This window comes from Pholcus phalangioides, unplaced genomic scaffold (assembly GCF_987345545.1).
Source record: "Pholcus phalangioides strain wild (caught in Gottingen) unplaced genomic scaffold, Ppha-v1.0 ptg000027l_1, whole genome shotgun sequence".
NCBI lineage: Eukaryota > Metazoa > Arthropoda > Arachnida > Araneae > Pholcidae > Pholcus > Pholcus phalangioides.
This window is the reverse complement of record NW_028301617.1, coordinates 4,212,897-4,228,438: the sequence shown is the minus strand read 5'-3', so window position 1 is coordinate 4,228,438 and position 15,542 is coordinate 4,212,897. Positions and strand designations below refer to the sequence as shown.

Genomic DNA, 15,542 nt, shown 5'->3' with positions numbered 1-15,542 from the left:
ATTCATACTTCAAAATTCAATTTTACTTCAAATCTCATTGAGTGAAAAAAAAAAACGATGCTCCAAATTTTAGATATATATTTTTTCAATAGTTTCTCACTGGATTGAAACAGCATTTAAATGATTTTGTTACTCCAATATTTCAATTCTTTTTTTTAATTTTGTCCATCCCCACATCTCTTATGGGAGCATCAGGATTTTACAAGATGCTTAGGTGGGTCGTGACATTAAAAAAATGCCGGGAACTCCTGTTTTAGAGAGAATGATCATGTAAGAATCCAAATTCGGTTTTTTCACATTTTTGTTGGAGAGAATGATCAAATACCTTAATCCAGAGGTCGTATTCAACCTTTCAGATATTGCATACCAAATTGAAACTTTATGAAATCCGTCGACCACAATTTTAAACTGCTGTACCTAGAACCGTAAGATATCTCCCCAGATTCACAAAGACTTCATGGTATTAGAACAGCTCGACTATATATTATGCTCCCTCAACTTATATCTCCCCAAATTACTGTATGTCAGAAAGAATTCAAAATGCTACTTTGTGAGTTTTTTTTTGATAATTTTAATGAGATATTCTCTGGTTAAGATATCTCCCCAGATTCACAAAGACTTCATGGTATTAGAACAGCTCGACTATATATTATGCTCCCTCAACTTATATCTCCCCAAATTACTGTATGTCAGAAAGAATTCAAAATGCTACTTTGTGAGTTTTTTTTTTGATAATTTTAATGAGATATTCTCTGGTTAAGGAGCCGTCGTGAGTTTGAATACACACATGCTCTGCATTTCTCCAACATCAGATATTGGCATCACCAGAAACGTCAAGTCTATATTCAAACTCGTGACAGTCTTCTACCATGGAATGATAGCAGGGAAAATCTAATCAGCTCTAAACTCGTAAAATGTCTGCCAAAACAACTTAAAATAGGCCACTAACCAAACATTTCAAAAATCCAATGTCAGCATTGCGCAGTTTCACAGAGAATAAAAACAAACAAATGATATTTATTTCATAATTATTAAAACAACGGATTAATAATGAAATTTTATATAGCTGAATAAACACAAAACAGGATAACACAAGACATCTTTGTTTCGATACAAGTCTTCCCTTGAGAATACATAACTTGGATACTCTGCCGAAGTTACTCTTGTGACAATATATTAAGTATATAGAAATAATGCATAAACACACATAGAAATACAACCACACTGACCATTATATATATATATATATCCTTTGAACACCAAACAACACTGGAATAAACACCTAGTGAAGAATAACATCAACAAAGTTTGACTAAAATGTTTCATGGGCTTTGACGAATCAAGTAAGTTTGTGTCTATGGGAAATGTGGCCTATATAGATGAAGCCAATGAAAAAAATGGTATATTCTCTATTAAATGTGGCATGGAGCTGAATCAATGTTAGGCTATGAAAACGCTAGAGAGGAGGAAATTTCATCTTTTTTTTTTCTTCTGTATATGGTTAGACAGACAACAAGGATTTTTGAATCATGATTTTTTTTTACAACTCCTTCAGCGTATTGGTTTTGATGGACATACAAGCCATATCCAAGGTAACTAACATTTTGACCTCCCCATATGCTCATGGACAAGGTGGCACTTGGGCAGTACAACCCAGGCTATCTTGCTTTAGGAAATATGCCCCAAATCCAAGGTGAAAGGATGGAAAAAATATTTTATTGATCACAGAGAGAGAAAAATTAGGGGAAATGATTTCTGTGTGGAAAAAAGCTACAACATTTGCAAAAAAAAAAAACCAATGGTCATAACAAAAAATTGAAAAGAAAAACAACGGGGGTGGGGGGGGGGGGGTAGAAAGTGGAATGCCACACCCCGAAATTGCTTGAATATATTGCCAGACAATTGCAAAAAGTTTGCCCAGGCCTATGTGTATTATTTCTCAATCACATGCCTAATGCTGGCATATAAAACACTGACTCGGGCATGTAAATTTCTGGAGATTTGTCCAGCTCTGTGCTATGGACAAGTTTGTAATGACATAAGACATTTTCCATGTCATTATACTGACCCTAATATCTAAAATAAATTTATTAAAAGTTTGTTCTGACTACGTATGCATACATGTCCTTAGTGGACACCTGCTATCAGAAAGTTTTTAAATGTTCCAGAATGGGGCTTAAATATATTTTTCATCATCTTTAAACAGATACTCCTTGTCAGTGGACTAAATTTTCGATCTCACGGGTATTTTGGTACATTATCAAAAAGTTCACTGTATTTAATTTCCTTGGATAGTGTCCATAATAGTTCATGTAACATCATAAAATGAAGAGATTGAAAAAAAAGTTTTTTTTCCAAGGCATTGTAGGGAAGGGGATAAATCAGGGAAACAAAAAATAAGTCCTGCACGTGTATAGATTCTGTTTCCGAACACCTTCATTCATGGAGGAAACAAATCTAGCTTAAAGAAATGGCTAGATTTAATTTTATCCATGATAAATGTTGCAAAAAATGATTTCAAATGCATCGACCAGTCAGTTCTAAGTTTTAAAAAACGCTTCAATTGAAGCAGTGATTTTGTAAAATTTACATTTTTGAAATTTCTGTTACACTTTTTTGACTATCTGTGTCCCTGTGCATCGGTCTGTAAAATTTTGCTCAACTGTCTGAATAAGGTAACAGGTATTGATCTCTATATAATTAACTATACATTCTAAATCAAAGTAGATGCTGTAGCTCGAAAACATTTTCTAATGGACATTGTGTCATTTAAGTCCCAAATGCAACCCTGATCTGAGTCAATTTTAGCATATGTAGTTACGACTTGATACGCAAAAACAAACATGCAAGCTAGTTACTAGAAAACAACGGTGATAAATATGATTCATACAACCTTTAAACACAATTACAATCAAACAAATTTTCACGACAATCAATAAAGGCATGTGTTCAAATATTTATACAAAGATTTGATAATGTGAGTGACAAAAACAAAGGGGGCAGGGAATAAAATGCTCAGCATTTTAACAAACCCATTTTTAATCAAACAGTCTTGAAAATCTTAACTTCCAATAACAATGAATCGAATGGAAAAACATTTAATCTGGGATAGGATAGCATGGTTTAATTATAAAAACACATTTGTCTAGATGGAATGATATGACTAACGAGGCTGTACTGATATTTATAAATTTTATTATAAAGAAAAGAATGTTGACACTGGCTCAAATTGTGCGATACCTGTGGAATTTATCTGGACAACATATTTTGCTCCGATACCCTCAGACATATTAACAAAAATTATGCATATAGTGTATATGTCATGGCCAATATCTGAAGGCTAGACACTTAATCGAAGTGACAGACAAGTTCCTGCCATTCAATCATTTTATTTTTATATATATACAGTCAAACCTTGTTAATGAGTCACTCTTGGGAGAGCAAAAATATGACTTGATATGCGGAGTGACACATTAAACGGAGTAAGCCATAGCTGTGCCATTTCCTGCCTGAAGGTAATAGGGACTTCCAAAAAGTGATCCGGTAAGCGGAGTGACGTGTTAACCGGGTGACGCACTAACGAGGTTTGACTGTATATATATAGAGTAAATCACTCTTTCCTATCCCAATTTTCTTTCTCAATGATATCTGAGACATAACTTGGAGCGCGAACTCGCTCTTTGAGGACTATAGTATTCTCTGTAGGGCTCTCTCTATAGTGAGAATTCAGAATTTCAACTTTCTATGTAGAAATTGTAAAATATCAGACTTATCAATGAATAAACCTATGATGCAGAATCAAAAATAGTGCAAGAACCTCGTAGCTGTCACACAAGTTTACAACCTTTCAAAGTTCCATGGCAGTGGAAGATACTGTTGAATAAAAACCCCATACATACACTAAAACCTTGCTAATCTGAATCCTGTTGACCCAAACAGGTCATAAGATCACAATTGGTTCAAATGAGCAGGGTCTTTTATGTCATTGCAAACATCTGAAGAAGACTAGCGTTTGCAAGAATTCATGAGCCTAGAGTCCTCTAACTTAGTATAGTTGTGACTGGTCAAATTACTTGGTTGATATACAGGGTGTCCCATCAAGACCACCCAAACTCTGCACAGCCAGATTCCTCGCTTAGAATACATAAAAAATGCCCAAAGAACTGTACCTTTACGACCCATAGTTTTGAGAAAAATGCAAAAGAAAAGTATGACATCATATCCAGTGCAAGGGAAAAAAAAAATTTCCACGGCACAAATGCATGCCTTGATATGCATGGTGGATATTTTGAACATCTTCCTATGTAAACATATGCAAATACATATTTTGAACATCTTCCTATGTAAACATATGCAAATACATATTTTGAACATCTTCGTATGTAAACATATGCAAATACATATTTTGAACATCTTCCTATATGTAAACATATGCAAATACCGATGTTCATGTTTCCAATAAAGTTTTTTTAATTGCACCAGATGTGACACACACGTTCTCATGCTTTTTTTCACATTTTTCTCAAAAACTATGGGTTGTACAGGTACAGTTCTTTAGGCATTTTTTATGTATTCTAAGCTACTAATCTGGCTGTGCAGAGTTTGGGTGGTCTTGATGGGACACCCTGTATGTATGAAGTGGTCTGTCATTTTGTAAACTTGCGAGACTCCAGGCATAACCTACACATTGGGGGAGAGAGATTTTTCTGGTTGTTATATGGTTAATATAAACCTTAGGAAGAAAAGTGTTAGTTGTGTCTCCTCTGGGAATCCGCTATTAATGAGTGTTATAAAGAAAGGAAGGTTTATCTCTGGTGTATATGTAGTGCACTTGCCCAGTATGCACGAGGACCCAGGTTTGATTTCTCTGAGGAGACAGCTAACTTTTCTTCCTAAGATTTGTATCAGCATAACCAGAAAAAAAAATTTCTTAACCAACATATTACAGGCTGGAAAACTAACATCATCTCTCTATAACTAACTAGAAATAAAATTCATTAACCCAACATATATAGAGGAACACAGACGATATATACAGGGTGCATAGGTAAACAGTTTTATAGCATTTTACTGGCAAATCGTTGATTCTAGAGGCATACTTCCAATTAGAAAAAAGCATCCAAATAATGTTTAGTGCTCAGATATGTCATTCATGTTGCAAGGGGTGTCAGTATAGCTATTAAAATTAAAATGTCTAGTTTTTATATGGACACCCTGTGCTCAAGAACCCAATCAGAAAATATTATTGCCCTGTCCCCCGATGCCAACAAAAAATATTCCACGATTCTATGCACAATATTCACTTAGATAGTCAAATTCGAAAAATGGCAAAAAGTTGGGGGAAAACAAACAGCTTTAAATGCGGATAAACTGTTTCACCTGCATTTAATGCTGTTCTTTTCCCCAACTCCATTTTTTGAATATCTCAATGAATATTGCACTTAGAAACATGGAATTTTTTTTGTTAGAATCAGAAGAGACAGGGTCATTTAAATGCAGAAATGTTACTCCTTCTCTAATATAACAGGCATGGCTTTCAGGTACAATTGTATTCAGCCAACGTGTTCGACTTATTTTCAAATTGGTCTGTTTTTGTATACTAAATATTTTTTTTTGTTTTTTACGTTTTAATTTGAACCTAGATGTAGTGAGAAAATGAAAATTCTTATTCCCTTACAGTGCTACCAGATTCCTAGCCACCGTTAATTGGTATCAGTAGTTGAAGATGAAATGTATGGTTGAAAAGTTTTTGAATAAAAAAAAACATTGTTCAATAAAAAAAACAATACGTCGCAGAACGCTGATTTAGCGGCACCATTTATTTCGCAAAATTCTAGTGCCATAATTAGTTCAGCATCATATTCCATCACAACTGAACTAGTGTAACCCTTTTTCTGGTGCTATCACTGGGTTTGACTGTATATAGACAATGAATATTGCCACTGCAACAATATTACTCGCCTGTCAGAAAAATACCATGGTCCCATCCCATTCATACCAATATTTCTTTTGGTCCATAAGTAACAACATGTGGGAAATTAACTGTCTATCTAAACAGCTATATAATTCATAATAATAATTTGGGTCATACAATGCAGTATAAAATTAAGAAAATCAGATGTTTTTGCTGCAGCATATATTCAGTGGTAAATCAACAAATATTGATATGTCTTTCTTGCAGTTGATTAGAATGTTAGAAGGGGGAGCTCTCCCCCTTTCTGGCCTAACACAACATAAAATGACATGGCGAGCTGTGTTTAGTTTGGGGTCGTCCTTTTTCCCATTAAAATAATTTGAATGTTTATAGATTTTTCTGTCCCCACAATTAACACATAGTGAGCTACATGCTGCAATATTATTATCCTCAGTGTCATGGCAGAAATATGATAACAGTAGAATCCAATGTATTGCATATACTATGCACACACATATATTTTCCTTTTTATTTTATTAAATTAATATCAATGTCTCGTGTGTGCTGTGGTTAGCAGGGCCGCCCCTAACAGATGCGGGGCACGGTGCGAAAATAATTGTGGGAGCCCCTTAATCCTGATTGTTTTCTTCTGCGAGAGGGGAGGGGGAGATCGAAAATTCAGAATAAATACAAGAAATAATTCCAGAATTGATGAAAATTTCAAATAACTGAATAGAATAATTCCAGAATTGATGAAAATTCAGAATTAATTTTAAAAAACTATTCCAGATATGGTGGAAATTCATAATTTATGAAAGAAATGATTAAAGAATTGTTTTTTTCTTGATGAATTTTTATTTAAATTTGAATTTTTTAGTTGAATATTTTGTTTTCCATACTAATGTTTACTAGCATTTACCAGGATGGGTCATTATTTTGATTGACTCCTTGGTAATTTTTTTTCATATTCTTTTTTTCCGTACTTTTATACAACAATAAATTTGATTTGAAAAAAAAAAGAAGAAAATTATTATTATTAATTCTCTCTCTTATTCCCTTACAGTGTTCTGCAAAATTCCAGAGTTATTTCTATGTAGATAAAATGCAGAGAGATCCAGAATTATTTTTTCCAGATGAAAAAGCAGAGATCCAGAATTATTTCTTTCTAGATAAGAATACAAAATTCCAGAATTATTTCTTTCTAGATAAAAATGCAAAATTCCAGAATTATTTCTTTCTAGTAAAAATACAAAATCCCAGAATTATTTCAATGAACATAAAAATGCAGGGAGAAACAAAATTATTTCTTTCCACATGAAAATGCAGAGATCCAGAATTATTTCTATGTAGATGAAAATGCAAAATTCCAGAATTATTTCTTTCCAGATAAAAATACAAAATCCCAGAATTATTTCTTTCTAGATAAAAATATAAAATTCCAGAATTATTCCAACGAAGATAAAAATACAGGGAAATCCAGAACTATTTCTTTCAGATGAAAATGCAGTTCCAGCATTATTTCTATGTATATGAAAATGCAGAGATCCAGAATTATTTTTTCCAGATGAAAAAGCAGATATCTATAATTATTTCTTTGTAGATAAAAATATAAAATTCCAGAATTATTACAATGAAGATAAGAATGCAGGGAGATCCAGAATTATTTTTATGTAGATAAAAATGCAGAGATCCAGAATTATTTTTTCCAGACAAATAGAGAATTTTAAATTACTTATTTCTAAATGAAAATGCAAAATTTCAGAATTATTTCTTCCCAGATGGAAATTCTGAATATATAAAAGTAATTATTGTTTCCTTAAATGCGAAGTCCCAAAAAACGTGGGACCTGGTGCAACTGCACCTGTAGCACACCCTTAAGGACAGCTCTAGTGGTTAGGTTATAGCACTGAGTTAAACCATGAATGCAACCGTATTCTTAATCTTTTGTGATTGTTAAATGCCTTTTCCCAGCCACCGCTGTCAGCATATGGTAAGGGGGGAAACCATCTGTCCCCCTTTCTCCATTGACAATGGGTAGCAGCAAGTAAAATGATGTGATAGTTGTGAAAGAGTGGTGGGTTCTTTCTGAGAAAGTATGAGCTGCTCTGATGGAACAACAAAAAAGTTTTGATTTACATTAATGCAAGAAGAAGGGTGGTGGTGGCAGATTATGCTTTCCTGAGAAGGGCCAGTAATAGCCTTTACCAGGTCACTGTAGCTCTTTCTAAATCTGATTTACCTTAACTGGGAAGTCATAGAAATCTATAAACATAAAAATAATTTTATATATATAAAACAAGAAAAAATAACTTCAGATAGAACAAATAGGGCATGACATCTCGCGTTGCATATAAGGCCAAAAGAAAGAATTAATCGAGACATTCTAATCAAAAGAAAAAAAGATTCTTGTAAAAACTTGTTGATTCACTGAAAAGATATGCCGCAGTTACAGATGAAACAACTAGTTTCATTCTGAAATCTAGAAGAAAACGAGAATTCTTCATAACGAGTTATCAGAATGACTCTAGCTGTTTTAAGCTTGTAATACTTTCAGATTTATCATGGATTAGTATGTAAAAAGCTAGCAACTAATGTATACAATATCACAAACAGCAACAACCGGGGCTTGGCAAATCTGGAAAAAATCGAAGTGTCACCTGAATTTCCAACATTTGGAGCCAAACATTTTTTTTTCTGTAAAAAAGTCTAAAATAACTTTCCCAGGACATAATGACCTCTTTCTATGCTGATAGACTTGCTTTCATAAATTCTGAAAATTTTGTGTTGTCCTCAGACTCCAATTTGGCAATTACACATAGACTCATAAAAATTTTCGGAGCAGATACCTAATTTTCAGTCATACCGGTGACCTCAGATTCGTTCAGTCCCAATAACAACAATCGTCACTGAATTCCAATGGATACAACTGTGATTACAGTGTCTTAAAAATCAATGACTTGGGGATGGGGGCATTCACGGTAACACACGACATATACTTTTGATGGAACTTTAACGATTGGAATATCGGTCATGGTCCATGGGTAAATTGGGACAATACACACGTATCACAACCACTTTTTTAGATAAAAATACAATGGCTAACAGAGGGTATACAATAAAAAGAAAACATGTTACATTAACCTCACTGGGACAAATTCAAACTGAAGAATCTTGGCAATTTGCCAGTGCGTTTCTGAAGCCAAAAATCATAGGACAACTTCAGAACTATCAAGACAATGGCAACGGCCATCAAACCATTCAGAACATCGAGATAATTGACGAGCTGGACATGCTGAGGGCAAAGCTGGGATTTCAGAAGGTTGAAGATCTGTTGCTTCGAATATACGCCGCTGTCAGGAGAACATCTTATATTGTCAAAATCCTTGACAGTCTTGAAGTTGTCTTGTAGCCACGTCTGGAACCGCACAGTGTTACAATCGCAATTCCAAGGGTTTCCTGACAGGTAAAGCTCATCTAAAAGTCCACCGCGGAACTGTTCCAGGATATGAATGGGTATTTCCGTCAATCTGTTATTCGTAAGATGGAGAGCTACAAGATTGCGCAACAGCCACGTTCCTTCCAGACCCTTGAGAGATGTTATAAGGTTGTTGTTGAGATGTAAGAAAGACACATCTGCCCATTGGGTGGCGTTCACATGGTCAAGATTAAGAGACTCTATGAAATTGTTACGCAAGTCAAGTACTCTGGTCTTGTAAGGAAGATTTTGCGGTAGTTCCATAAAGCGTCTACCATTACAGTCAATGGTCACAATCTGTTTGTCTTTGGATACGGTGCAGTTGCACATTGACGCATTGCAAATCGTGTTCCTTTCTACTTCGATTTCCAAGTAAACAACAAGCAGTCCGATTTGCAATGTAGAATTCATGAGATCTGGAGGCTCGATACACTGAGCTTTATCAGATTCGTGTAGTCTGAGCCAGTCCCTCAATGGTAGAAGTTTGGTATCGCAAACCCATGGATTACCTGTAATGAAATAAAAGCCACAATAAGATGTTTTATATGAGACATTTCAACAATAAATGAAAAAGATAATTTTTTTTTGGTTGAAAAATTTTAAAATGAACAATTGAAAAAATCCAATTCCATCATGAAAATTGGCACATAACCATACAAAGTAAATTCAATAATTCTAAGTTCTGGACAAAGCCGTCTTAAGAGCACCATTGGTCCTCAGGCTGAGGGATTTTTCTGAGGCTCTACCAGGCAAATTTACATGTATGCTCCTCGAAAATTTCAATTATACCTAATTTTGGTGAGGCCCCTCTTCGCCTGTTGGGCATTAAGACGACACTGATTCTGAGTTCATTTTGAATTTTCCCCACAAATGTAAGTAAACATGTACATGTGCTTTGCCCCCCCCCCCCTCCCCAGAAAAAGTTGAAATGACGGCCCTGCCCCAGAGCCAATCACAGTTTTTGCTCAAAAAAAAAAAAAAACCTAAAAATAATGATTATTTTATACTTTTCCAAGACTTGATTACTTCTTTTGACATGAGAAAGAGAGAGCAAAATGTTGTGTCATCCTTAGACTCTGATCTAGCAATCATGTATAGCAGGCATCTCCAACTCGTTGCTTTGTGTGTTAAATTTGCCATAAGGTTACTCTTCTGTTGATGACAGGTACAAGCAGCGCTAGAAAAGTGTGTAACTACTCTAGTGCAGACTAGAAAAAGGTTGAAGACCAGGCCCATCATTTGGGGGGGTCGGGCATTGCTCAGCCGGCTTATATATATACATACATTGAGTACATGTTCTTTGCCCCCTCCCCCGAAAAAGTTGAAATGACCGCCCTGTTGAAGACCTCTGATGTATAGGATATATTTAGGTACAAATACCAATTTCCTAGTCACTATGGCAACCTGATATTTGTCAAACCCTGCTGGTAAGAGTATGTCTAAAGAACATTGCACCCATTTCATCAAATCAGTTTCGTTTTCAATATTTAACTGTTGGTTTTTCAGTATTAACAATCAGAATGGCCTATAACCTCCATGTAATAATCCCTACAAAGTATCGCTGTAGTGGTTGAGTGGTCATAGTGATGGACTCGCATCGCAAGGTTCCAGGTTCGAACGTCACTGTCGCCATAGTGGTGGTCGGCTGAAGTTGGTTTTTTGTGGTTCCTAACTTGCGAATGCAAGTCAATCTCCTGGTTAAAAAGTCTTGCAACATAGAGTAACAGGCCTACAAAATTTTACAAATATTTCATCATTACACTTCACTTCTGAAATATAGATGGCAGCACAGAAAATCAGACACAACACTGGATACGCACTCAGAATGTTAGGTACATGCACTTACACTTCCAGTGCAACTCACTAGGTAGTAAATTCTCCATGGCGATACACTCGAGTTGTGCTTGCTTGGAAAAAAAACCTAAGAAGTGTGAGGTCGCAGAGCTAAAAATAAGCTTTTTGAAAACTTTCTATTTTTTAAAAATGTGTGGTCATGGTTCTAATCACCAACTTACCGAGACTCTACTGTATACAAATCCATAAGCGTTTTTGAAGTACTAACCTGTAAGATTAACTTTCAAGTCTTTAGTTGACATAAAAACATCCTTGTCCAACGTTTTCAGTTGGTTTTCTGCAAGAGACAAGCTCGTTAAGTTGTTCAAGCGGAAAAAAGATTGAGTTGATATTTCTCTCTCCATAAGTCCATTCTTGCTCAAATCAAGATGGACCAATGACTTCAGGTAATGAAATGGATCCAGTTTCAACGTCATGATATTGTTATCCGCCAGTACAAGGTGCTGCAGTCTTCCCAATCCTACAAACCACTTCGTTTCGACTGCATAGAGTTGATTCCCGGAAAGATCCAAGAACAAAAGGTTGACCAGATGTTGGAATGAACCCTGACCGATAGATGAGATACCATTGTTTTTGAGAGAGAGATATCTGAGATTCTTTGCATGTTCCAGAAACCCGCTGAAGTTATGATGAGATATATGGTTAGATGACGCAGCTGATATACTAAGACCTATGAAGTTGGTGCTATCGCCAATAGTTTGGACAACTTCATGCGCATAGTCGAAAGATACCTGACAAGCCAGTTGGTATCCTGTGTATGAATAGAAGTTCTGCATGTTCTTGCATCTGCAATGACTATAGATCAACTCGCCTTTCAGGCATGCTTCTTTGAGTGTATGATCTGCATTCACCATGCAGGAAATGATGAGAAAGCACAGTATTTGGAAATGGTGCATATTTTTGGATGATATGTGCATAACTACTCTAGAAGATAATGAGATACAGTGGCGACATCCTTCATGGTGCTCAACAATTTGACAATCCTGAAATGAAAGTGAACAATATTGATGAAAGCCACTAATATGTTCGATCATGTACTAAATATTATATAAAGATGTGATGCCACTCTCTGCTACTCATGTGAAGGTTTTTAGCAGTTGGCTGATGTGAAGATGAATTCAGGAAAGAAAATCCAACTGCTTCTCCAGGGAATCAAACCCATACCAGGGTTAAAGTTACGGTCACATTTTTTGTGAAATGTGAAAGAAAATCTTCGAATGTGAAAGAAGTAAAAGCTACTTTTGCAAAAAATGAGTATAGGAGGTACGAAACCAGTAGACATTCATGCATCAACCATTAGCATTTTAGCATTTGCTAAAACTTTTTTTTTCCCTATTTTTGCTTTTTTGCTAAAGATATTTTTTTGTCTGGCTTAAACCCTGACCCACACCCTCTTGTATACTGGCCGAATATGCTAAACTACTATGCTGCAGAAGCAACAAACTTGTTTCTTAAAGTTATATGAGCTGAACAGGACCATACATGGACAGTCAGACCAAACTCAACTAATAACTCATATATATATATATATATACCCTGACATTTGTCACCAGATGGTGATTTATAAGATGTGGAAAGTCTTATATCATATAAGTCCCATTCAGAGCATGTAAACTCTAAAGGAAAGAAGTTCATAGCTTCTGCAGTCTAGTGGTCTATCACACTCGCCTACGATGCGAGAGAAAGTAGATTCGATTCCCCACAAAAACAGGCAGTTGAACTTTCTTTCATGAATTTATCTTCGCAACAGCCAGATAAATTCAAATGCTAAAAATATTCTGACTAAATATTATACTTTATCGATATACGCCTGTTATCAAACCTGTGAAAATGTCACAGGTCCCAGGGTTAAGTGATACTCCAAGGCCCTCTACCTGGCAAAAAGTGCAAGACTGCAAGCCCATCAATTTATACTCTTTTCAACAGCATGCAGAGGCAGATTTAATGGTGGGCATGCACCCTGGGCACAGACTTCAGGAGGGTCCAAAAATCCCTCACACTTTAGGCCTATACTTTTTTTCTAATCTAAGGGGGGCTCAATATTTTCTATATTTGTCTGGGGACCTCAATTGATTCAAATTTGATTCTCTAAAAACATGGCGCCAGATCTCATCATCATGGGGCCCCCAGATATAGTGATACTACTATACAAAAAGAGGTTTCGAATGACCCTCTTTAGAGAGGGTCTATTTTGATGGGGGTAGGGGAAGAAAAATTTCTCCCGGGTTACTAGAAAACTGTTTTGGTGCAAATTTATTTTCAGTTGGCAGGTCATTTCTGCTGTTACATCAATAGCATACATACACTTTGAACCTTGAGTTCATTATACAAAAAGGAAAAAAAAAAAAATTGAATTATTTGAATTTTGATAACTTTATTAATGATATTTTTAAAAATTTCAGAAGCTTTTTCTCACTCAATCAAATATTACGATTCATATGAAAGCTGTTAATATATTAACCACCAAGTATAGTTTTCTTAGGTAAGCCATTTGGAGAAATTACAGTAAATAGGCCTATACTTCAAATTAAGACATAAAAAATCAGACTTGCATATGGGTACTGGCTTCAAAGTATCCGCGATCTCCAGTACATTCAATTATTTTATTTTTTTCTCTGTTAAACCCATAGAGTGCGTTAACTTTATCAATACATGATTTAAAAAAATTGCTCAAACACTATGGGACTTCATGAAATATCTTGAAATTATAAAAAAGAATGCGAAAATGAAAGACTTAAGTTTGCGGAGCAAAATAAATTTTATGCAGAAAGATTTATGCCTATTATTTGACCCTGCAGGATCATGGCATACTTCCCTGCTAAGACTGTTGGAAATGTTTCATACCCGTGAGTTTTTGGCTATAGCTTGATGCATAAAATTCAGATTTCCGAATACATGCTGGAGTGCTTGATCTCTTCCGCAGAATAGTGTGGGCACTCAAGCACCCAATGGTTATATCATAGCTTCTACATCCTGTGGCAGGGGCCCTAGGCTAATATCTTTGGTCGGCCCAACACCAGATTTTTCATGGTCTGCTATTTAATGAATTTATAGTATAAAAAAATGAAAATTTTCCAGGAGTAAAGGCGCCAGCCCCACCTTTGTTGGGGCCATGGTTTACGCAACAGAAACTCTGCAATGATGATGCCAGCGAGTGAGAAAATGATGGCAATTTTAGGAGGCCTAAATAGTGTCAAAGATGCCAAACGAGAAAGCACAGTTGCTAATTTGCTATTCTCAATGTGCAGTCACTTTACCTAAAAGAAAAGAATGGAGTTGTGACATAATCAATCTGCTTCTCGTGGCCGGCAGACTATATATATAACATGGTGCCAGATCTCATCATCATGGGTCCTTAACACATAACATGGTGCCAGATCTCATCATCATGGGTCCTTAATACATAACATGGTGCCAGATCTCATCATCATGGGTCTTCAATGCATAACATGGGTGCCAGTTCTCATCACTATGGGCCCTAGCACATAACATGGTGCCGATTTCATCATCATGGGTCCTTAACACATAACATGGTGCCAGATCTCATCATCATGGGTCCTTAATACATAACATGGTGCCAGATCTCATCATCATGAGCCTTCAATACATAACAAGGTGCCAGATCTCATCATCACAGGAGCCCCCTAATATAAAACATGTGCCAAATCTCATCATCATGGGATGTAGGGAGCTTATATACAATTGAGGTTCCTACCTACATGCCAGGGAATGGCCATACATTGAGGCAGCCCTGTATAATAATTATATGAAAGCATTAAAAACAAATGAAACTAATAAAATTTACGAAAAATTTCGAAGCGAAAAACTGTATTGTCGACAAGATTGATATAAGTGAGGCTAGCGAGAATACTTGTTGCCGTGAGTCGTATATATTTCATGAATATTTCCAGTTATTGAGGAAATATTTCTACAACTCAAGAATGAATTACCCCCCAAATGGCATTGAAGTACAAGGCCCATCATTTAAAGATATTTTAATTATAATGAATTCAATAAAACCACATAAAAATGTATTTAAAATGATGCCTAATGCTACGTACGTCACATCGTCCAGGCTGACTAAAATCTATTTATCTTTTTTTTGAACTTATAAGGGGGAAAAAAAACTGAAACTTGTAAACAAATCAATATCCAATGCAGTTTGTCGAGAGGACCATATGATACACGTGCGCCCTACATCACAATCAAAAATGACTTGGGACAAAAGCAAGAGCTCCTCCTCAAAAAAATTTTCTCTTGAATACGAAAAAAAATCGAAAAATTAGGAATTTATTTCAA

General features: G+C 35.6%; 1 protein-coding gene across 1 annotated transcript; it reads right to left on the bottom strand.

Annotated features, from left to right (window-relative positions):
• Positions 1-997: 997 nt before the first annotated feature.
• Positions 998-15,419, bottom strand: LOC149068105 (protein singed wings 2-like). Its single transcript, XM_089251493.1, has 3 exons — positions 15,305-15,419; positions 11,452-12,226; positions 998-9,898 (listed from the first exon to the last, which is right to left on the bottom strand). Exons 2-3 carry the CDS (start codon positions 12,158-12,160, stop codon positions 9,057-9,059), a joined length of 1,551 nt encoding a protein of 516 aa, XP_089107619.1. The 5' UTR covers positions 12,161-12,226; positions 15,305-15,419; the 3' UTR covers positions 998-9,056.
• Positions 15,420-15,542: the final 123 nt, after the last annotated feature.